Source organism: Pseudonaja textilis, chromosome 18, assembly GCF_049901715.1.
Source record: "Pseudonaja textilis isolate UNSWEBS1 chromosome 18, rPseTex1.2, whole genome shotgun sequence".
Lineage (NCBI taxonomy): Eukaryota > Metazoa > Chordata > Lepidosauria > Squamata > Elapidae > Pseudonaja > Pseudonaja textilis.
Window position 1 is genome coordinate 1,473,808 of NC_142007.1, and position 20,721 is coordinate 1,494,528.

At 48.6% G+C, this 20,721-nt stretch overlaps 2 protein-coding genes across 6 annotated transcripts in view; both read right to left on the reverse strand.

Moving 5' to 3' along the window:
• Positions 1 to 504: 504 nt before the first annotated feature.
• Positions 505 to 6,277, reverse strand: LACTBL1 (lactamase beta like 1). Its single transcript, XM_026722065.2, has 6 exons — positions 5,750 to 6,277; positions 4,805 to 4,914; positions 4,253 to 4,410; positions 3,065 to 3,312; positions 2,193 to 2,298; positions 505 to 1,837 (listed from the first exon to the last, which is right to left on the reverse strand). Exons 1-6 carry the CDS (start codon positions 5,925 to 5,927, stop codon positions 862 to 864), a joined length of 1,776 nt encoding a protein of 591 aa, XP_026577850.2. The 5' UTR covers positions 5,928 to 6,277; the 3' UTR covers positions 505 to 861.
• Positions 6,278 to 10,866: 4,589 nt separating this feature from the next.
• EPHB2 (EPH receptor B2) overlaps positions 10,867 to 20,721 on the reverse strand; it is a 33,262-nt gene continuing 23,407 nt past the window's right edge. Inside the window, exons 7-16 of one of the 5 annotated variants that reach the window (XM_087915110.1) lie at positions 20,020 to 20,182; positions 19,466 to 19,574; positions 18,627 to 18,694; positions 18,344 to 18,466; positions 17,705 to 17,952; positions 17,168 to 17,383; positions 16,082 to 16,231; positions 15,392 to 15,585; positions 14,499 to 14,654; positions 10,867 to 13,316 (exon numbers count right to left, since the gene is read on the reverse strand). In XM_087915110.1, coding sequence (XP_087771236.1) covers positions 13,208 to 13,316; positions 14,499 to 14,654; positions 15,392 to 15,585; positions 16,082 to 16,231; positions 17,168 to 17,383; positions 17,705 to 17,952; positions 18,344 to 18,466; positions 18,627 to 18,694; positions 19,466 to 19,574; positions 20,020 to 20,182 — 1,536 coding nt within the window. In that variant the 3' untranslated portion in view covers positions 10,867 to 13,207. Of the gene's footprint in view, positions 13,317 to 14,498; positions 14,655 to 15,391; positions 15,586 to 16,081; positions 16,232 to 17,167; positions 17,384 to 17,704; positions 17,953 to 18,343; positions 18,470 to 18,626; positions 18,734 to 19,465; positions 19,575 to 20,019; positions 20,183 to 20,721 lie in introns of all 5 variants that reach the window. The other 4 variants (XM_087915109.1, XM_087915108.1, XM_087915107.1 and 1 more) reach the window with 4 other exon arrangements.

Sequence of the window (20,721 nt, forward strand, 5' to 3'; positions counted from 1 at the left end):
AACCTGGATTTATTTATTTATTCATGATACTCGCCGTATAAATTAAGCATGATGCTTGCATGATAGTTCCCTAGGGGCCTAATATACCCTAGGCAACTTTAAGATGGGTGGACTTCAACTCCCAGAATTCCCCAGCCAGGTATGTTGTGCTGGTCGGGGAATTCTGGGAGTTGAAGTCCACCCATCTTAAAGTTCTTAAGTTTTAAGTTTAAAATTCTTAAAGATTCTTAAGAGACATTGGCCTAACAGCTACAAACTTCTCTCTCTCCCTCGTTCTTTCTCTTTCTTTCTTCCTCTCTCTCTCATTCTGTCTCGTTCTCTTGGGATCTGTGTACCTGTAATCATCATTTTTATTTTATTTTATTTTTATTTTTTTATTTTATTTTATCTCATTTCATTTTTTATTTTATTTTATTATTTCATTACATTTCATTATTTCATTTCATTTCATGATTCTTTCATTTCATTTCATTTCATGATTCTTTTATTTTATTCTTTTGTTCTTTTTTAATATATAAAGTTTTTTTTTGATAACAAAGACAAAAACAAACAGATAAAACCCTTCTTTCTGTTCAACGGTGTGTCAGTTGGGTACATGTATCATTGTGCGCATAGTAACATTATCATACATATCTTACTTATTAATGTTTGTAATCATTCTAGTCAGTATTTTATATCATATGTAACCATTATTATATTATCATTAACATTGAAATATGTAAGTACAGTATAATATACCAGAACCGATAAACGACTGAGTTAGACAGAGTAAGAAAATGAATATGAAATATACCCTGGAAAGACAGTAACTATCCTTTTGTTCTTTGATATGGGGATCGCCGCCGGAATCCTGGCTGACATTTAGGAGAAGACAGGTCTCCTTTGAAGACGGAGGATGTTGTAGGTATTCAACCCTGGGACATCGAAGCCAGGAGAGAGCCCCTTGGGGTCAAACGGGTAGAAGTTGAAAAGTTGCCCGTCCTGGGCCTCGAGGGAAATCGAGGCGGGCCCTACCTTCAGGACGCATGGAAATTCCTTCTCGAAGACTACCTGGAAGATGCGGTCTTGAAGGTGATGGAGCTTAATGGTCCGGTATTCTTCAGGGATGACCTTCTTGATATGAGGCCCGAACTGCTGCATCAACAGCTCTCCTCTGGACCCGACCTTGATCTCGTAGAAGGTCAAGTTGGAGAAAGTGTAGTAGCCCACATAGGGAACAGGGCTCGGTGGAGGGTTGAGCTTCTTCTCGACTTCCCGAAAAGCAGATTCCAGGGAGGGGATGAGGTACTCGTAGACCTGGGTTACGAGGTCTCCTCCTTGGGGGCGAGGACCGGCCATCAAGACGATGAAGCTCAGGCAGAGTTTGGGGACCAGGGAGAAGGTAGCCGAGAAGCCATCGATGTCTCCATCCTTCCGGAGGAGGTCGTAACCCATCTGCTCGTTAATCTCCCAAGGGGTGCCCGTCTTGTTGGCAAAGTAGTCCCTGGAGCACGTCAAGAGCGGCGTCGACATGACCTTCAGGGTCTCGGGCTCAAGAAGATGCCGGTGATAGGAGCCCAAGAAGACCATGGCCAACTTGGCCAGATCGGCCGCTGTGGAGAACATCTGGCCGGAAGGTCTATACCAGCCCAGGTCGTAGAGAGGAGCCACTTCTCCACTGCCGTAGACTCCGACGGTCATCCTGGAGTGGACGTTGGGCGTGATATCGAAGCCCGTGTCCTCCATGCCCAGGCGGTCAAGGATGTTCTCAGAGACCCAGTCCTGGTACTCGGTCTTGGCCACCTGCTCAGCTAATACATGAGCCAAGAGCGAGAAGGCCAGGTTACTATAATGGCACCTGCGGAAGAAAAGCAGAGAGGGTTACTATGTGATGGTGAGTTCTAGTCCCACCTTAGACAAGAAAGCCAGTTGGGTGCCTTTGGGTGAATCACTAGGGGATGGTGAATTCTAGTTCCAATGTAGGCATGAAAGCCAGCTGGGTGACTGGGTGAACGGTGTAATAAGCTCACCTTCTTCAGCAAGGAGGGGGGGCGGGGGGTTGGACTAGAAGACCTCCGAGGTCCCTTCCACCCCTAGAATTCTATGTGCTGCGCGCTGCGCCCGAGGAGAAACCTGGGCGCAGGTTCGAAACCCCGCAACCCCGAGTTAAGACAACCTGAGTGAACCAGGCAAAACTTGGGTCTTCCTCTCACCGAGTGCCTGGATCGGCCACCAAGATGTCATCTCGGAGAAGAGCTAACACTTCTTGGGTGCTTCCTTTCCACACGAGGCTGGTGGACCTCAAGCGCCGGGGAAGCCCTGAAGAACCAGGAAACCAGATGAACATTGGGGTGTGTGTGTTTGTCACCTTGTTCATGGGACGTCAAGAAAAAGGAGCAGGCTGGGTTTGGGGGGAAGGCTGGGTGGGAGATATTTCCTTCAGGTGGGAGCTAACTTTCCACGTCCAATTGCCAGGAATGGCCTGCTGGGGGCTCGGGCGGGGCGGGCTAGCTAAGACTCTGTGGGGTTCAGAGACCCTCCCCAATAACCCTCAGAAAGACAAGCCGCCAGGGAAAGCTCTCGATAGGCTTAACTGAATTTCTGGGAGTTCAGTCAAGAGCATTTCACACCTGGTAACAGTGTGGCAAGCTAGATAAGCAATCCACGCGGCGCTTGCAAGGGAAAATCGGGAAAATCAGATCACGTAGCCTCCGAGGGGGGTTAATCCCCAAATAATAAGACTCACATAACTCATCAGAAACTCCACTAAGATCCCTCTCACGGTCACTGCTTAGTAAACCTGGTTTCACCCCCGTCTTTTATTTAAGTATTAAAGGCATGAAATAATAAAACAACTTTTTGGTATATATTATCTTTTTTTTTTAGGTAATTAGGGCAAAGAAGCGATGTTGAGATGGCCACACCCATCTATGATGTCCCCTTCTAGTCCTTCTTTTAATTAGAAATACCAAATTCCTGCAACTTTTCTTCGTACGTTTTAGCCTCCAGTCCTTTAATCACCTTTATTGTGCTTCTCGGCCCTCTTTCTAGAGCCTCAACCTCTTTTTATGTCAGTTTTTCCTACCTGACAGCTGGCTGGCCATCCTTCTCAGGGTGACCGAAGAAGGCCTGCGGGGTAGCGGTTTGTCTTCGAAATAACTCCTCCCGTCCCTTGAAGAGGGCAGTCTGGATTCCTTGAGCTGCCCCAAGGGGTTTTTGATGGAGAAATTTGGGGCGTAGCACTCCAAGGAATCGTCGAGGGACGTTATCTTCCCTTCCTCCCAAAGCTTGTGCAGCATGAGGGTTGGGAACAACTTGGAGATGCTTCCGATCCTAACATGTCAGTACAAAAAAAAAATCACACAATCACAACGAAGAGCGTGAGAGGCGAGATCTAGGTCGCCATGAATTTGCCGTTTCAGGGGGAAAAAAACATCCCAAACCCAGGAGGACACTTGTGTCGTTGCGTTTGCAATCCTCGCTTCTCCTTTTCTCAAATTTACAACCGTGTTTTCGAATTAAGGGGCTCTAGGGCAGCAGAGAAGGACATCTGGGTTAGATAATTACAGATGGACAGAGTTGGAAAGGATCTTGTAGGTCATCTAGTCCAACCCCCTGCCCAAGCAGGAGACCCTACACTATTTCTGACAGATGGCAGTCCAGTCTCTTCTTGAAAGCTCCCACAACTTCTGAAGGCAACTTCTGTTCCATCAGTTGATTGTTCTCAGAAAATCTCTCCTCATTTCCAGGTTGAATCTCTCCTTGGTCAGTTTCCATCCATTATTCCTTGTCTGGCCTTCCAGTGCCTTGGAGAATAGCCTGACCCCCTTCCTCCTCTCTGGGGCAGCCCCTCAAATATTGGGAGGCTGTTCCGCTGTCTCCCCTGGTCCTTCTCTTCTCTAGACTAGCCAGGCCTGGTTCCTGCAACCATTCTTCATCTTGGAAGGGGCATTCTCGTCACTTGAGACTTTAAAAAAAAAAAAATTGGATTCCCATCTGTCAGAAATGGTGTAGGGTCTCCTGCTTGGGAAGGGGGGTTGGACTAGATGACCTACACGGTCCCTTCCAACTCTGATGATCTATTATCTGTTCTCTAAAGTCCTCACCCAAAGTTGTGTGTCCGAATCCCTAGATAACAACGGGAATTCGTGACGTGCAAAAAAACCCAACCACACACACACACACACACACACACACACACACACACACACACAAACTCGGGCACCTGATGCTTGGCCCACACATCCTTTAGCTGAGGAAACCCCCAAATCACCTGTAAATGGAATATTCATTGGGGAGGCCTGAGAAGTCGCTGGAGATGTTGCGTTTCCCAAAGTTGCCGGTCCACAAGACGGTGTCGTTGTAGATGACAATGGCCGACAAAGCTGGAAGGCCGGGGTTGCGGATTTTGTGCCGGAGGAGAAGGTCCACCTCGTGAGAATTTGGGAAACCAGAAAGCAAGGAATAAAATTTTCCCCCTCCGCTTATGGCTAGAACGAGCTAATATTTACATATCCCCTTAAACCACAATGCTGTTTCAGCTTAGTGTTAAAGTGTAAATGGTGGCTTGCGGATCATTGTTTCTGAAAAGCTGGTTGGGGTGAGCCCAATCATCCATGGTTAATAGAATAGGATAGGATAGGATAGGATAGGATAGGATAGGGTAGGGTAGGGTAGGGTAGGGTAGGGTAGGGTAGAGTAGAGTAGAGTAGAGTAGAGTAGAGTAGAGTAGAGTAGAGTAGAGTAGAGTAGAGACGAGACATCAGAAAACATCCGAGAGGAACAATCTGCAAAAATAACCACACCTGTTTGGTCATAATTTTACCTTTTCCAGAGCATCTTTTAGGATTGGAATGGGGTGATCCAGCTGGACAGGTTCTGGGTAACGGGGACACATCTCCACAGCTGCTGGTTTGGCCTCTGTATTGATTGAACCTATCAGATTACAGATTAAAAGAGTTGGAAGGGACCTTGTAGGTCATCTAGTCCAACCCCCCCACAACTTCCGAAGGCAACTTCTTGTTCCATCGGTTGATGGTTCTCACGGAAGGGCCCGGAAGGACAAAGGCCATGGACAGGCATACGACTTGAAGCACTTCACAGAAAATCCATATGTTCACTGGATTATGGGCCTCATGAAGTCGTCCCACCTGAGATGGTTCGGGTAGGTTGGACAGACATATGAAAACAAGACTCGCAGAACCAAGCCGGATCATCAGTTGGCTTGAAGTTCACTTCTATCACAAAACGGTTAAAGTAGTGTTGGTAAAGTCCAACACAACTTTAAAGAGGTCTGGATTTCCTCAGTCTGAAAGGATTTAATTTGGCAAACTTGGCAACTTTGTCCGCAAGTCTTAAAGTTGCCAAGTTTGGAGAGCTCTGGTCTAGGTCTTCCTGCTGGAGCTGGGGGGTTGGACTAGAAGACCTCCGAGGTCCCTTCCAGGCACCCTATGAATCTAAAATCTGCTGGTTTCATGCAGCAAAGAAATGCAGAAAGCTTTGTTCCAGATTTTTTTTTTCCCTCCAAGCCAGATCTGGTAATCAGAGATTTAAAAAAGCCAAATGAGATTAAAATTAATCAGTGAGTTTGTTAGAGAGGGGGCTTGCATGCACACGCAAAACATAGTCACCGAACCAGTAGTAACACCGGTTGAATCCCACCCCTGGTCGAATGTACTACATGTCCCATCTCCCAAGGAACGTGCAGCAGCCGAGGTTCACCGTGAAGCCGCCAGCGAAACCGGTGAGATGGATTGGATTTTGTACTTACCGGACTCCACTTTGGGCAGACTATATTGCCACAGGAAGCAGCTGGTCATGACTACAAAGAGTAGGAAGAAGATGAGGAGTGCCACATGGGCTACTTTCCCTTCCATGGTGGAGGACTGGAAGAAGTTGAGCCTGATGGCCGTCTGATGTGCAGAAACGAATAGATTAACACGCGCCATGAAAGAGAAGGAACAAACGGCGTATTATAAGATACGGGAACTATTTTATCGACGGCCAGAGAAAAAACAGCACAGCTAGAAACAGCTAATAGATGCGTGAAATGTAGAAAATACGTTAATAGAATTAAACATGTTAAGAAGAGGAGTGTTATAGCAATATAAAGGGGCGTGCATAAGCGCACCATCGTGCCTCCTGTCCCTGTTCTGTTGTTCCCATTTGTTTCATGCCTATTTCCGGTTTATACTTACACCTATTATCTTGTAAGCAATTGACAAATCAAACAAATAAATAAAGTAAAAAATAAAAGAAGGAAGGAAAGAAGGAAGGAAGGAGAACAGGGAAGGAGAAGGCAAGAAGGAGAGAAAAGAAGGGAGGGAGAAGAGGAAAAGAAGGGAGGGAGTGGGAGGAAGGAAGGAAGGAAGGAAGGAAGGAAGGAAGGAAGGAAGGAAGAAAGGAAGGAAGGAAGGAAGGAAGGAGAGAGAGAGAAGAATGGAGGGAGGAAAGGGAGAGGATACTGTTTCCAGCTCTGTTCTCAGGGGGAGAGAGAGAAAGAGAGACTTTTGGCTTCATGCAAGGAAAACAGCAGTAGCAGCAGAAATCTTTCTTTTTCTCCCCCAAACTCCGCCAGAAATGAGTCTTTGCTGGCACAGCCGCTTGGAGCAGGAGGCCTTGCAGGGTCCCCAAAGACTCATTTCTGGCGGAGTTTGGGGGAGAGAAAGAACGAATTTCGCTGCTTTCCATGCGTGCAGCCAAACGCAGAAGAAGAAAGAAGCGGAAAGAAACAGCCCGGTGGCCAGGTGAGGCGCGTGGGGCAAGTTCCCCCCCTCCGCCCTTTCCCCCCTCCCCACACTACCTTGTGGTGTTCGCAAGCCTTGTGTTCCCAGGCAGCCTGGATTAATTGTTTTTTTGGGGGGGACATTTCTCTGTGGACCACCAAAATTTTCTCGTGGACCACCAGTGGTCTCCAGCCCACTGGTTGGCAACCACTGGACTAGACCAATGGTCTCCAGATTTTGTGGCTTGGTGGCCTGATGGGGGGGAGAAGGGATGGTTCCTGCAAGCGGTCTGGGGGGGGGGGCTTGTTAGGACCCCTGCCCTAGACAGCATCTCTCCGCCCCATCCCTCGTGAGCTTTCCCACATACCTATCTGGGAATCACCTGCCTTCCAGATAAGGCCACACCTGCCTTATCCATATTGATGGATTCCCAGAGCGATTCAAAACGTCACGAGGAAATATTGCTCCCAGGGTGGCAGAAGGCGCTTATAAATAACACACGTTCGTAAGGATTTTTATGGGAAAAAACACACGGGACGTAAACTTCACCTCTAAAACCATCCATCAAACGCGTCAGTCCCTCGGTGGCGGGGCAGGGAGGGTGGGAGGGGAATTGTGGCTCGTATAAATGTCATATTTCGTGACTCACCGTTCAAAGGGGCGCCACACTTTAGCGCGGGAGCCAAGTCAGTCAGAAGGAGGGAGCAGTAAAACGGCAGAGTCGGAAGGGGCCTCGGAGGTCTTCTAGTCCAACCCCGCCCCCTCCCTTGCTCAAGCAGGAGGTCAGGATTCCGGCAGTGACCCCAATGAAATCGTGAAATCAAAAATTCCTTCTTCTCCGTTCTTCTGGCAAAGCCCCCCTCGCCCCCCACTTCCTCCTACATCACCCAGAGAACCTCTGGGTGAAGGATGGTCCCCAAAGACGGATGGTTGACCACTTGGGTGTGCGTGTGTTGTGTGTGCAGGTGTGTATGCGTGAGATCGGTCCTTAGCAACCCTGTTGCCCAATTCCTGAATTCTTTCCTTCTCTTCCTCCTTCTAGGACTTCGTCCTCCCATCCAACCATTGAGGGTGAGGGGAGAGGTGGACCTACCATGATTTTGGGGGGTCTGCTTTCCTCCTGCCGGCTTCGGGTGGCAAGAGCGGTGCACGATGGGCTCCGTAGTAGCAGATTTTTTTTTTCTCCCCTCCTGTCTCTCCGCTTCTGTCACCCGGTTCTGAGTTTCTGCAGTCTATCGCTGGAACCGAGCAAAATCCAGATTTATGGGGCTAAGCTGCCGGCCGCAAGCTGTTGTGTGTTTCCACCGTTGAAAAGATCTAGGAAGCAGAATAAAGCTCCTGCTTCCCCCATCCGAGCAAGGAATGGAAAGCAACACACACACACACACACACAAAATTAAGAGAGGTGGGGGATCTTCTACAGGTTATGTACTCTGTGCTGGCTGGGGAATTCTGGGAAGTCCACGCATCTTAAAGTTGCCAAAATTGAGAGGCAGGGATCGATTCTGTCCTGTCCTTCTATTCTATTCTATTCTATTCTATTCTATTCTATTCTATTCTATTCTATTCTATTCTATTCTATTCTATTCTAATTCTATTCCATTCCATTCCTATTCCTATTCCCATTCCTGTTCTTTCTTCTATTCTATTCTATTCTATTCTATTCTATTCTACTCTACTCTACTCTACTCTACTCTACTCTACTCTACTCTATCCTATTCTATTTCCATATAGTCTATTCTATTTTCTTCTCTTCTCCTATTCTATATTCTCTTCTCTCCTCTTATTCTATTCTATTCCTTCTCTTCTCTCTTCTATTTTAATCTTCTCTTCTACTTTCTCTTCTATTTTCTCTTCTCTTCTCTTCTCTTCTTTTCTCTTCTCTTCTCTTCTCTCCTCTTTATTGCTTTATTTGCTGAGAACCGTGCTTCAATTCACGTGTCACTCAAAACAAAGGGGGGAAAAAAACCCAGGTTTTCGTTCCATTTTTAGAGACATCCAGTTGCGCTTAATTAAAGTCTACTTTTGCTTTTAAGGACCAGCAAGTACATAAATCTGTGGCACCCTCTGCTGGTCAGCTATACAATTTATTCCTTCCTTCTTCCATGTAAATATTAGGGCTTCCATATCAGACTCTTCATTGATTATGGAAGGGAGGGAAGAGAGGAGAGGAGGAGGGAGGGAGAAAGGATGAAAGGAAGGAAAGATGTGATGGATGGAAAGCAAGGAAGGAAGGAAGGAAGGAAGGAAGGAAGGAAGGAAGGAAGGAAGGAAGGAAGGAAGGAAGGAAGGAAGGAAGGATGTGATAGATGGGAAGGAAGGAAAATGTGATAGATGGGAAGGAAGGAAGGAAGGAAGGAAGGAAAGATGTGATAGATGGGAAGGAAGGAAAATATGATAGATGGGAAGGAAGGAAGGAAAGAAGGAAGGAAGGAAGGAAGGAAGGAAGGAAGGAAGGAAGGAAGGAAGGAAGGAGAGAAAGAAATGGAGGGAGGAGAGAAAGGGAGAGAATACCCATTTCTAAGACGTGCATAAGTGCACCATCGTGCCTGCCATCCCTGTCCTATTGTCCCCATTTATTCGTACCCATTTCCTGTATTCTTACTCATGTTTATGCTTATACATATTACCTTGTCAGTGACTGACAAATAAAATAAAATAAATTCTGTTAACGCAACCAACGCAGGGTTGGTTCTGGTTTTTTTGGCAGCTGCCTTGTCTGGTCCATCAACTCAACATCTTGGCCTGGGAAGTTGGCTTCCTTTCACCCAATTGCAAACGCGTTTGGATGTAGCCACGGATGGCCAGAGGCCAAGCTGTCATGGGTTGACAACAGATGTCCTTCCATGCATGAGAAAACCCCGGGTTTTCTTTTCTTCTCTTGTTGGTCCACAGACCTCCTGGTTTGTTAACTGACGCCTACAGCGATGGGCGTAGATTACCGACGGCGTCCCTGCCCTAAATTTTTTCACGTGTTGGAGGAGGGGAGGGTTGCCGTTCTCGCGGGTAGCTCCTCCCAGCTTGATCCTCCCTCCCTATCCATCTCCAAATCAGTGGCTTGGAGAGCCCACCGCCCTCCGCCGATGAGCAGGCTCGGGGCATCTCCTTTGGAGGTGTCAATCTTAGTTTGTCATCTTCCCCGGACAAGCGGGTCCCACCAACCCCCCTGAGGTCAACGTTGAAGGCCCAGTGAGTTGGGCTGAAGGCCAACCCACTCGTCTCTCCCTGCCACCCTTCCCGGACATGGAGGATGATCCGTCTTGATGAGCCACGAACTTTTGAACCCGTGGAAAGTTGTCCTTCAGACAGGGGATGGAGTCATCAAGAGTTCAGCGCCCTTTCACGCGTCGACACCGTGAAAGAGGCCATCAGGAGCAATATCCATCAACGGGTGTGTGTGTGTTGTGTGTGTGTGTGAAGTCCCTCCGTCCCTCTGTCAACATGCAAACCCACAGCCCATCGCAGAAGACCCAAACAATGTCCTTTTTTGTGCCTCTGAGACAATTAGGAGGCCGAGCTTGGGATGAATCGAGCCAGGACACCTGCGTTGCCTTGGGGTCCCCCTGCCCCACCCACCCCCTCGGGGGGGGGCTGCCCTGTCTTCCCCCCCCTCCTCCCCTGCCAGGTTGCATCACCCTCCAAAGGTCTGTTGGGCTGAGCGGTCCAGGGGTGTGAAAAATCCTTCTTGGAGACGGGGAAAGTTAATTGGAGAAGATCAAAGCATCACGCATGGATGGCTTCTTCTTCTCTCCAAGGAGACAGCGAAAAGGGGGTCGAGGAGGGAGGAAAGACAGCCTCAGTGCCTTTTCCTGATGTTCACGGGAAGCTTTGGAAACGGATGGAAGACGGGTTCCGCGACCGCCATCACGGAGGCCCTTCGGTTGGGAATCCTGGATTCGAAACGGGGAGGGCTACCGTCACGCTAAAGACGGGTGAACTCCGTTCTTCCGAAAAGAAACGGAAAGGAAATGAAAAGAAAGAAAAGACACGGGCAGGGGGGGTTTGAAACGGGGCAAATTATTCCGGGCGTGGCATTATTACTAAGGCTTTACCAAAGCGGTCCTAACCCTTTCCTGTGATTTTCATTCTCTGCCCCGGTTTACAGCACCTCGAGGTGGAAACGTAAAGGTGCGAAGACTCAAGGAAAGAAAGAACGGGTCCAAACGTTCACACTTCACATTTATTTTGGAAAAAAAGAGTCTTGTTTAAAAATACTCCTGCAAAGATCGCGGAGTCAAGGGGTTCTGCGGTTGTCTTTATAAATACATTGAGTTTCATTTTTTTCTTTCTCTCTTCCTTCTCCCCTTTCTCCAAAGAAGTCCGATGGAGTTACGGAGAAGGCCTGGTTGGAATGGAAGACACACCCTTGCGGGGGAACAAGGGCTGGAAAAAAAAACCACCTGTTATTCACATTTTTTTTTTTTTTTGTCATTCTTTTGTAAAAAATACAAATACTGTCCAGGGTAAAGAACAAAGGTTGCAAGAGACCTGGGGATGAGTTGAGATGCACCTTCGTGAAGCTTCAAGTCCGACGGGCCGTGAATGTCCAAAGTTTAAGACCCTCCAATTCCAAACACCCCTCCCAAAAAGAAATTACAGACAAGAGAAGAAAAACCTCAAATTTTCTCCGTTTTTTTTAAATAAATACTCGCTCCTGTTTTGCAGCCACTTCTCCATACTCCATCGTTTCGTACCAGATCCACATCCAGACGTCCAAAAGCTGGCTTGAAGGTGGTAACCTATTGATCCAAATGTTGCCTTCTAGATGAAAGGTTCTTGATGATTGCTTGGTCCGGTGGAATGGGGTAGCCTCGGGACAGGTGGACGTGAGTTTGGTAAAACAGGTGAAAGACGGGGGCAAAATGAGAATTTTGCACTCACAGAACAGAGCCAGTGATGGTATTCTACCGATTTGGCCCGGTTCGACTGATCTGGTAGCTCCGACGATTGTCTGTGAGCAAACCTGTTCGCTCTGACAACGATCGGCTGCTGGACCCCCCGCCCCACCTGTCAATGACTCTATGCTGACCTTTAACTCCTGCTTTTCAGCCTCCGCTGCTTTTGGACTGCCCTGTTGAAGACACCGGGAGAGTGCAGGATTTCAGGAGACGGTCAGTAGCAAACCCTCTGCGCTCCTGCAAAAGTGGGCATTTGCAACGCCCCACCAAGCCGCACCCCCAGACGCCCCATTGGTAAAAAAAATAAAATAAAATTTGAAACCCACCACTGAGCAGAGCCCAGCTACCAAAGCCAACGGGCCGTGTGAACTTGGGTGCCCAGAATTCCCCAGCGAGCGCGGAGAATTCTGGGCGTTGGAAGTCCACGGATGCCGGCTGCAGAATCGAGAACACAAGAGCATTTCTCTAATTTGGCAACATGGAGAATTCTGAGCGTTGAAGTGCCCATTTTGCTGCGTGGGGAATTCTGGGAGTTGGAAGTCCACCTATTTTCAAACTGCTCGACTAAAGATAAAAGACCCTGGATAAAAGACTCTTCATAAGCCAGCTGGCTGATGTGGGAGGAACCACATCTCAATTAGAATGAAAAGGTGAGTGAGTGGGACGGTAGGATAGCCACAATTTGAGCAAACCCATAATTTGGCACTTGGGAGCAACTCGGTGTCAATGCCTGGCTCCTTGGGAGGAGAAACACAATATTTTTTTTTTTTGCATTCGGAGGAGGGCGAAAACAACACAGCCCCCATCACCACCTCGGGACCCCCACTGCAAACGAAGGAGAAGTCATGGACAACCACCACAACAACAAAAAAAAGCACAACAAGTCTACAACACGCTTACAAGGGAGGAACGCCTGGTGAACAACGGCAAGTGTGTGTCGGAGCAATGCCATTCGGGGTGGAAAAAGAGGAACGGGGTTCCAGGAAGCGCCAAGATTCCACCCAATCCCAACTCGATCAAGGACCGATCTGACCCTCGGGAAGCTCCGGGAGACAAGGTTGAAGAGGACATCAAAATTTGTAAAAATAATAATAATAATAATCCCCAAAAATGCTTCTGTCCTTCAAAGGAAAGCGGGTTTTCAAAAGACCCATCTGTAGGTAAAACCTCCTGTCTCCGGGCCCTTCTTCAGTCCAGCCCAGTGACCGTGTCTACCGAACCCCGGATGAGACGAAGCCTCCACAGCTCCGTTACGGACGTCCAGGGACCTCCTGTGTAGACGGCGACGCTGGTACGGCTCATTCAAAGGACAGACAGGGTGGAAGGGGAGGGCCAAGAAGGGCTGCTTGCCGTCCCTTCCCCGACTTTAGCCCTTTGAGGAGAAGGTCCACGCCGCCGACGTGGAGTTCGGAAGTGTCCTCCTAAATAAGAAATCCAGGGGAGGGGGGCTCTGGTGTGCTGAGAGTCCGTGGCTGCTCAGCGCTCCCGTGTCCGTCTTGGTTCGAGGAGCCCCGAGGCCCGTAGGAAACCTGGACGTGCTCCAGGACAACGGGGGAGCGGGACCTCCAAACCCGTAACCCGACGTGTGTGTGTGAGAAGCACGTCTCAAACTTCCACAGACTGGATCTGGCTCATCTGCGTCCGCATCACCTGGACACTGTTCAGGATCTTCTTCTGGTGTCCGGCCAGCGTCACTCCGACTCTCAAGATATCTCTGCGAGGATGGAAAGAAGAGCAGGGAAGATTAAGGAGAGACTGTGTTGTATTCTGTATTGTAATGTTTTGTATTTTGTATTGTACTGTACTGTATTGTATTTTATATTATTTTCTATTATATTGAACTGCATGGTACTGTATTATATTCTATATTGTTTTGTATTTTGTATTGTATTTTATATTGTATTGTATATTTTGTATTGCATTGTTTTGTATTTTCTATTATATTGTACTGTATATTTTGTATTGTATTGTTTTGTATTTTGTAGTGTAGTGTAATGTACTATATTGTGTTTTGCAATGTATTGTGTTTTGTCTTGTACTGTACTGTATTATGTTTTGTATTTTCTATTGTTTGGTATTTTGTATTGTACTTTGTATTGTATTTTAAATTGTATTTTGTATTAAATACAATACAATGCAATACAATATACAACACAGTACAATATAAAGTACAACACAAAGTACAACACAAAATACAATACAAAATACAATAGAGTGTAATACAGTACAGTGCAACACAATACAATACAAAATACAAAACAATAATAAATTATAATACAAAACAATATATTTTGGATTGTATTTTACATTGTATTGTATTTATTTTATATTGTATTGTTCTGCGTTTTGTATTGTTTTGTATTTTGTATTGTATTGTACTGTATTGTATATTGTATTTTATATTGCATTGTTTTGATTTGGTATTGCATTTTGTATTGATTGTATTACATTTTATATTGTATTATTTTGTATTACATACTGTATCGTGCTGTATTCTGTATTGTTTTGTATTTCGTGTTGAACTATATTATACCATATTGTATTTTGTATTGTTTTGTTTTGTGTTTTGTATTGTATTCCATTCCATTCTATCATGCTTTTATCTTATTTATTTCATTATTCGATTGATGATTCTATTTTACAGGTAGTCCTCTAGTTACGATCACAATTGAACTCCAACATTTCTGTTGTGGAGCGAGACATGGGTCAAGTGAATTTTGCCCCATTTTACAACCTCCCTCATCACCGCTGTTGAGGGGATCTGTGCTTCTTACATCAATCCCCCCGGTTGCTAAGTGAATCACAGACCCTAAACGAATGGTTGTAAGCCGAGAACTACCCGCATTTGATTTCAGGCGAGGAAATAGTTTACAATTTTAACGCTTAGTGTTCTTACTCCATCGTCATCTGGGAAACCAAGGCGAAGGTGGAGAAGCCGTTGCTGGCAAAATTCTCTTTGTACTGGCCCATCTTGATGGCTTCCAGCCACTCGTCGACAGTATTGAAAGTAGAATAATCTGGAATGGTCCGGTCCAGCAAAGGAAGATTAATCCTGTAAGGTCAATCAAATTAAAACCCATTTTTGCTTCCGAGGAAGACCTTTCAACCAATGAAGAAGACTCAAAGTCTTCTCCACGATCAAATTTTAAAAGTTTGCTTCCAAGGAAGGTCCTCCATCCAACGAAGAAGACACAAAGTCTTCTTCAGTATCGAAGTCTGAGTCCTTCAACCCGTGAAGAAGACTCAAAGTTCTCCACAATCAAAGTCTAAAGGTTTGCTTCCAAGGAAGGTCCTCCATCCAACGAAGAAGACACGAAGTCTTCTTCAGTATACAAGTCTGAGTCCTTCAACCCGTGAAGAAGACTCAAAGTTCTCCACAATCAAAGTCTAAAGGTTTGCTTCCAAGGAAGGTCCTCCATCCAACGAAGAAGACACAAAGTCTTCTTCAGTATCAAGTCTGAGTCGTGAAGAAGACTCAAAGTCTCCACGATCAAAGTCTAAAGGTTTGCTTCAAGGAAGGTCCTTCAGTGAGTCCTTCAACCCATGAAGAAGACTCAAAGTTCTCCACAATCAAAGTCTAAAGGTTTGCTTCCAAGGAAGGTCCTCCATCCAACGAAGAAGACACAAAGTCTTCTTCAGTATCGAAGTCTGAGTCCTTCAACCCGTGAAGAAGACTCAAAGTTCTCCACGATCAAAGTCCAAAAGTTTAGTTCCAAGGAAGGTCCTTCAACCAACGAAGAACACACCAAATCTTCTTCAACGTCAAACCCCAAAAGTTCCCGTCCTTACCCTGAGGAAAGAGGTGCCATGGCTTTCAGGCTGTTGGGGTTTCGGATCATCTTGTCTAAGGTGTTGACAATCTGTCCGAATTTCGGCCGGTGGTTGCGGTCCTTCTGCCAGCAGTCCAGCATGAGCTGATGGAGAGCGCTCGGACAGTCCATGGGCGGTGGCAATCGGTAGTCTTGCTCGATCGCATTGATTACCTGCCAACGAATCATCCATACTTTTACACCTCTTGAACCTTGTGTGAATTTTACGCTCAGCGCTCCCGACTTGTTGTTATTTTGGTTCTATGGCTAGTTCTCAACTTAGGACCGTTCTAAAGTTATGACTGATCCCCAAAAGGGGACTTGAAGCCCAGATTCAAAGCTCCAACATGGTCCCCTCCATGGTCGGCACTAAACTTTGGGTCACATTCCACCAAATCCCACCCAATCAATTATTATTATGGCCAGAAACCATCATAGTAAAGAGGACAAAGACTTTGAGTTAGGGATTACGGCCTCCAAGAAACATTGAGGATATTCTCACACGGGTTCCTTCTCCTCTGGTCCATGAGCAACCCATAATTTCTGGGGGTGGGGGGGAAGAACCCCACATTTTCTGCTCCTTGGTGTTTACAGGAGATGCCATCCCCAGAAGTTCTACCCATCCTACAAGCCCAAAGGATTCCTCAGATATTTCCAAGCTCTGACTTACGTCCTGGTTGGTCATATCCCAGTAAGGCCTCTCTCCGTAGGACGTTACTTCCCACATGACGATGCCATAGCTCCACACGTCGCTGGCAGAAGTGAACTTTCGATACTGGATGGCTTCGGGTGCCGTCCAACGGATGGGAATCTTCCCGCCCTGGGAAGAGAAGGAGAAGAACTGGGTTCGAGAAGGACTGGGCGCCTTACAGCGGGAGTCTCCCAACTGGGGCAAGGTTAAGAGTTGTGGACCTCAACTGCCAGAATTCCTCAGACAGAATTCCGGAAGTTGAAGTCCACTCAGTCCGGCTGGGCAGAGCAGGGGAGAGATAGAACAAGGGAGAAGGAGTTCAGAGGAAGACCGAGGCCCACCTCCTCTTCATCCTAGGGCACGCGGGGAGGATCGGAGAAGGGAGCAACGTGGGTTGCGTGGCTTATGGGGGAGGAAGCGGCCCTGACTCCCTTCATTAGGCACACCTGGGAATGAGAGTTTAAAAGAAATGCAAGCTGAGTGCGGCATCTGTTGGGAGATAAACCTGAGTTTATCTTGTGTTGACTCCACTTATCTGTGTTACTGGCATCTTCCCAACCGTGTGAATTTCGCCCTGCCTTCACATCTAGAATTCTTGCTCCTGCCCTGCCAAACTAATGACCTCGTTTTGGCTTGAGTGGACTTTAAATGACAGTTTACGTTGACCACGTTTTGGACTTGATTCTCTGCAGCCCAAAGGCTGTTCCTGGGAGGGTTTTTATCTCCGCCCCAGAAGGTAACCAGGATGTTGGGGGGGCAAAGTTGGAGCTTATTGATTATCTGACTGGGTTGCCTTTGCGCCGCGCCCCTCGGGGTCCTCGCAGGCCGCATGCCAAGTGTGATAAGGTGGGTGTTTTTGTAAACATTCCCCTGAAAGACTGTGGGCCAAGCCTTGCGGGCTGTACCTCAACGCAATTCACCGCCGCGGGAAATAAACGAGGTTTGGCCGGGATTCGAGATCGGGTTTGATGCTTTTTGAGGGAATCCTGGCTTGTCCCCTTGCACTGATCTCAGTTAACCTTCCCCAAAATCTTATCCCACCATCCCTTCCTCCCATCCTCTTACCAGGGCGCTGGTGTAGGTGGGATCCGAGGTGTCGTCCTCCAAGAAGCGGGAGAGACCGAAGTCGGAGACTTTGCAAACCAGGTTGCTGTTCACCAAAATGTTGCGGGCGGCCAAGTCGCGGTGGACGTAGTTCATGTCGGCCAGGTACTTCATGCCAGCCGCGATGCCTCTGAGCATGCCCACCAGTTGGATGACCGTGAACTGTCCGTCATTTTGCTGAAGGACGAGGATGAGGGACAAGAAAGGGGTGTGAGATGCCAAGACGGGAGAAGGGGGGGATGTTCTCCTCAACCTTCTCTTCTGGGTGTCTTTGACTGACTTCCAGGTATCGGAATAGAGCGGGGAGGGACCCTTGGAGGTCCTCCAGTCCAAACCCTTCCCCCCAAGCAGGAGACCCCTACACCATTTCAATCCATCCATCAAGTCCCAAGACCCCCTCCCCCCCTTTTCCCTGGGGAGCGAAACGTGTCCTGCAAGAGGGGAGGGGGTTCCCCCGCGAGGGAAGGCGGGACCGTCCGTAACGCCGACGTTTCTTACACGAAGGAAGGAATCCAAGGAGCCGTTCTCCATGAATTCGGTGACGATCATGACGGGGGGGCTCTTGGTCACCACCCCCTCCAGGCGGATGACGTTGGGGTGGTCAAACTGGCCCATGATGCTGGCTTCGCTCAGGAAGTCCCGCCGCTGTTTCTCGGTGTAGCCCGATTTCAAGGTCTTGATGGCTACGAAGGACTCCCGTTTGCCCGGCAACTTCAGGTGGCCACTGCAGACCTCGCCAAATTCTCCTGAGGGGTGGGGGGTGGGGGAGGGTAGAGGGGAGGGAGGGGGAAAAGCAAGCCCCCCCACCACCAAAAAAAGACATTTATCTCTCCCCCTGAAATCTCGCATTTCTACATTTCAGGGTTGAAACGGGGCGCGGGGGGTGGCGCTCCTCGGTGGTCTCTGAGCTGGGTGGGGGTTTTTTTTGCGGACGTTTCATGACCCAACTAGGGAACATCATCAGGGCTAGAAAGCTCCCTCCTCCTCCTCCACTTTGCAAACCCCCAATCCCTTCTGGCACTGATAATGTAACCTAGTTGGGCCGTGAAACGTCTGCGAGAAAACCACCCAGCTCAGAGAGCACCAAGGACCCCACGGTCCTCCTCCTCCTCCTCCTCCTCCTCAGGTGGGCCTTACCTGCCCCGATCACCTGTTCGATTTTCACGCAGGAGATGTCAATCTCCTTGGCAAACTCCCGGACGGCTTCGTTGGGATCCTCGTAGGTGAAGGGATCGATGTAGATTTTCATCCCCGGAGTAACTACTCAAAAGGAGAAGACAGTATGGGACATTTGCTCACCCACCCACGACACTCGACAACAAGCCTGCGTGATAAGCCAGAATAAACCCCCCCCCCCCCCCCCCCGACCAACCCCCTCCTCCTCCTCCTCCTCCTCCCGCCCCCCGTAACTCGTACGTACTGTGGCCGCTGGTGTAATGCTGCAGCTTGTCGGTGTACTCCGAGTCGTTGCGCTCAAACCCATGCCGTCTGGAAGGAGAGCATCGTGCTGAGCGGTAGGCCGACGGACTAGCAGAGCAGGGGGGCAAGGCTGGGATTCAGCAGCGGGTCCCCCCCCTCCTCCTCCTCCTCACAGACGGCCCCCCCAAAACCAAGACCCCTCCCCCTTTTAAACCCCCCCCTCCCCTTGCCCCTCAAAGGCCCAGCGTGGTTCCGAAGTTGTAACTGTCCTGAGTATGTGCGGAGGGTGGGGGGCCAGCCCCTGCCCACCCGTAAGCTCCCAGGTACATGGGAGAGAGAGGGATGGAGGGGACCCCGGAGGTCCTCTAGTCCAACCCTGCAGGCAGGAGGCCGTATCTCATTCAAGGCAAACGGCGGTTCCCCCCTCTTCTTGGAAATATAATATAAAGCGTTGGAAGGGACCTCGGAGGTCTTCTAGTCCAGCCCCCTGTTCAAGCAGGAGACCTTAGACTATGTAAATTAATTAATCAATCGATCAATTAGAATAGAGCTGGAAGGGACCTCGGAGGTCTTCTAGTCCAGCCCCCCCCTCCCCAAGCAGGGGACCCTATATGATTTCAGACAAATGGCTGTCCAGTCTCTTCTTGAAAATTTATTCCTTTATATATGTGTGTGTGTGTAGAGGAAACTTAGTGTAAACCGAGTTCGAAGGAACCTCGGAGGTCATCTAGTCCAACCCACAACCCAGGCAGGTACCATTTTGGACAAACGGGAAGCCCGTTTAAAACGTTCCTGCTTTTTCCCCCCCCGAACAATCCCTCATTCCAGATTCCTGCCTACCTGTTGCAAACCAGGATGATAACCACCAAGGCGATGAGGAAGACCAGCCCTGCGGCCGAGGAACCGATAATCAAAGGCAGTTTCTCCTGGATGCTGGTTTGATACTCGGCTGGAACGACACCGCGGAAAAGGGAAGTTAAACTAAGCCAGGTTTTACCTGCCAGGGCGGGCCTCGGCCGAGAGCCACTCCTGCTAGCTAGGAAGTCTTAGCATCGCAGAAAGGGGAGGCCGGGAGGCACCCGGGAGGTCATCCCCATGCTTGGCGCAGGATTTCAAACAAGATCCCGAAATCAACGAGGGATCGAAAGATTGGAAGGGCTCTCCGAGGTCATCCAGCCCAGGCCCCTGCCCCAGTGCGACTCCCTCACCTCCCCCATGTTGGGAATGTGGCGACGGTCATAACCACGAGTCCGTTGTGCCAAGCATCCAGATTTTAATCGCGGGAAAGGCCGTAAAATGGGAAACACAGTCCTAAGTCCCTTTAGGGCCGTGGTAACTTTGAGCCGTCACTAAATGAGTGGCTGGGGAGCATGGGAGGTGGGGATGTCACTCACCTTCCGTCATCGTCTGGAAGTACATTTTCCCGCTGTAACGTCCGTAGCCGGCCACTGTGCGAGCTCGCACCTGAAAGACGTAAATGGTTCCGGCCTTGAGGTTTGGCACCGTCACCGTATTGGTAAAGCTCTTCACCGCTGTGGCATTGAACTCGCTCAGGTCCTACCGGGGGGGGGGAGAAAAAAAAAACTATGACGGTTATTCCGGTAAAAGAGGAAAAGAACAGAGAAGGGAACATAATTCTTGGCCGGGAAAATAACATGGGTTCCCTAGTTTGCCTCCACTCCAGATGGATAATGCAACACGGGGCAGAGAAATCAGACCTTGGAATTAGAAGGGGTCCCCGTGAGGTCATCCAGCCCAGCCCTGACTCGGTGCAAAAAATACAAAGCGATATGCGGTATATTGAGCAACGGCTGTCCACCGCCGACTTAATTCCATGAAGGGAGCCTGTTTTATTTTTTTATTTTTTTCCCCCCTCTGGGCCAAAAGTCGTAAAAGGGGTCAAAACTCAACCGATTCCTCACTTAGCGACATCCATTGGGATCATACGCTGAGGACATTACCAAGAGCTGGTTTGGGGCGGTGGTTGAGGCATCCAGCTTGAAACCAAGGAGGCTGAGTCCTGCCCTGGCCATCAAGCCAGCTCGGTGACCTTGAGCCAGCCAATTTCTTTCAACCCTGGGAAGGAGGCAATGGCA

Bases quoted from the DNA above. Each gene is read 5' to 3' on its own strand.
- LACTBL1 (XM_026722065.2), bottom strand. From the start codon at position 5,927: ATGGCGCGTGTTAATCTATTCGTTTCTGCACATCAGACGGCCATCAGG. The intron at 4,411-4,804 runs GTAAAATTATGA...AATTCTCACGAG, and splicing joins TAAAAGATGCTCTGGAAAAG to GTGGACCTTCTCCTCCGGCA. The intron at 1,838-2,192 runs GTGAGAGGAAGA...TTTCTTCCGCAG, and splicing joins GTGGCCGATCCAGGCACTCG to GTGCCATTATAGTAACCTGG.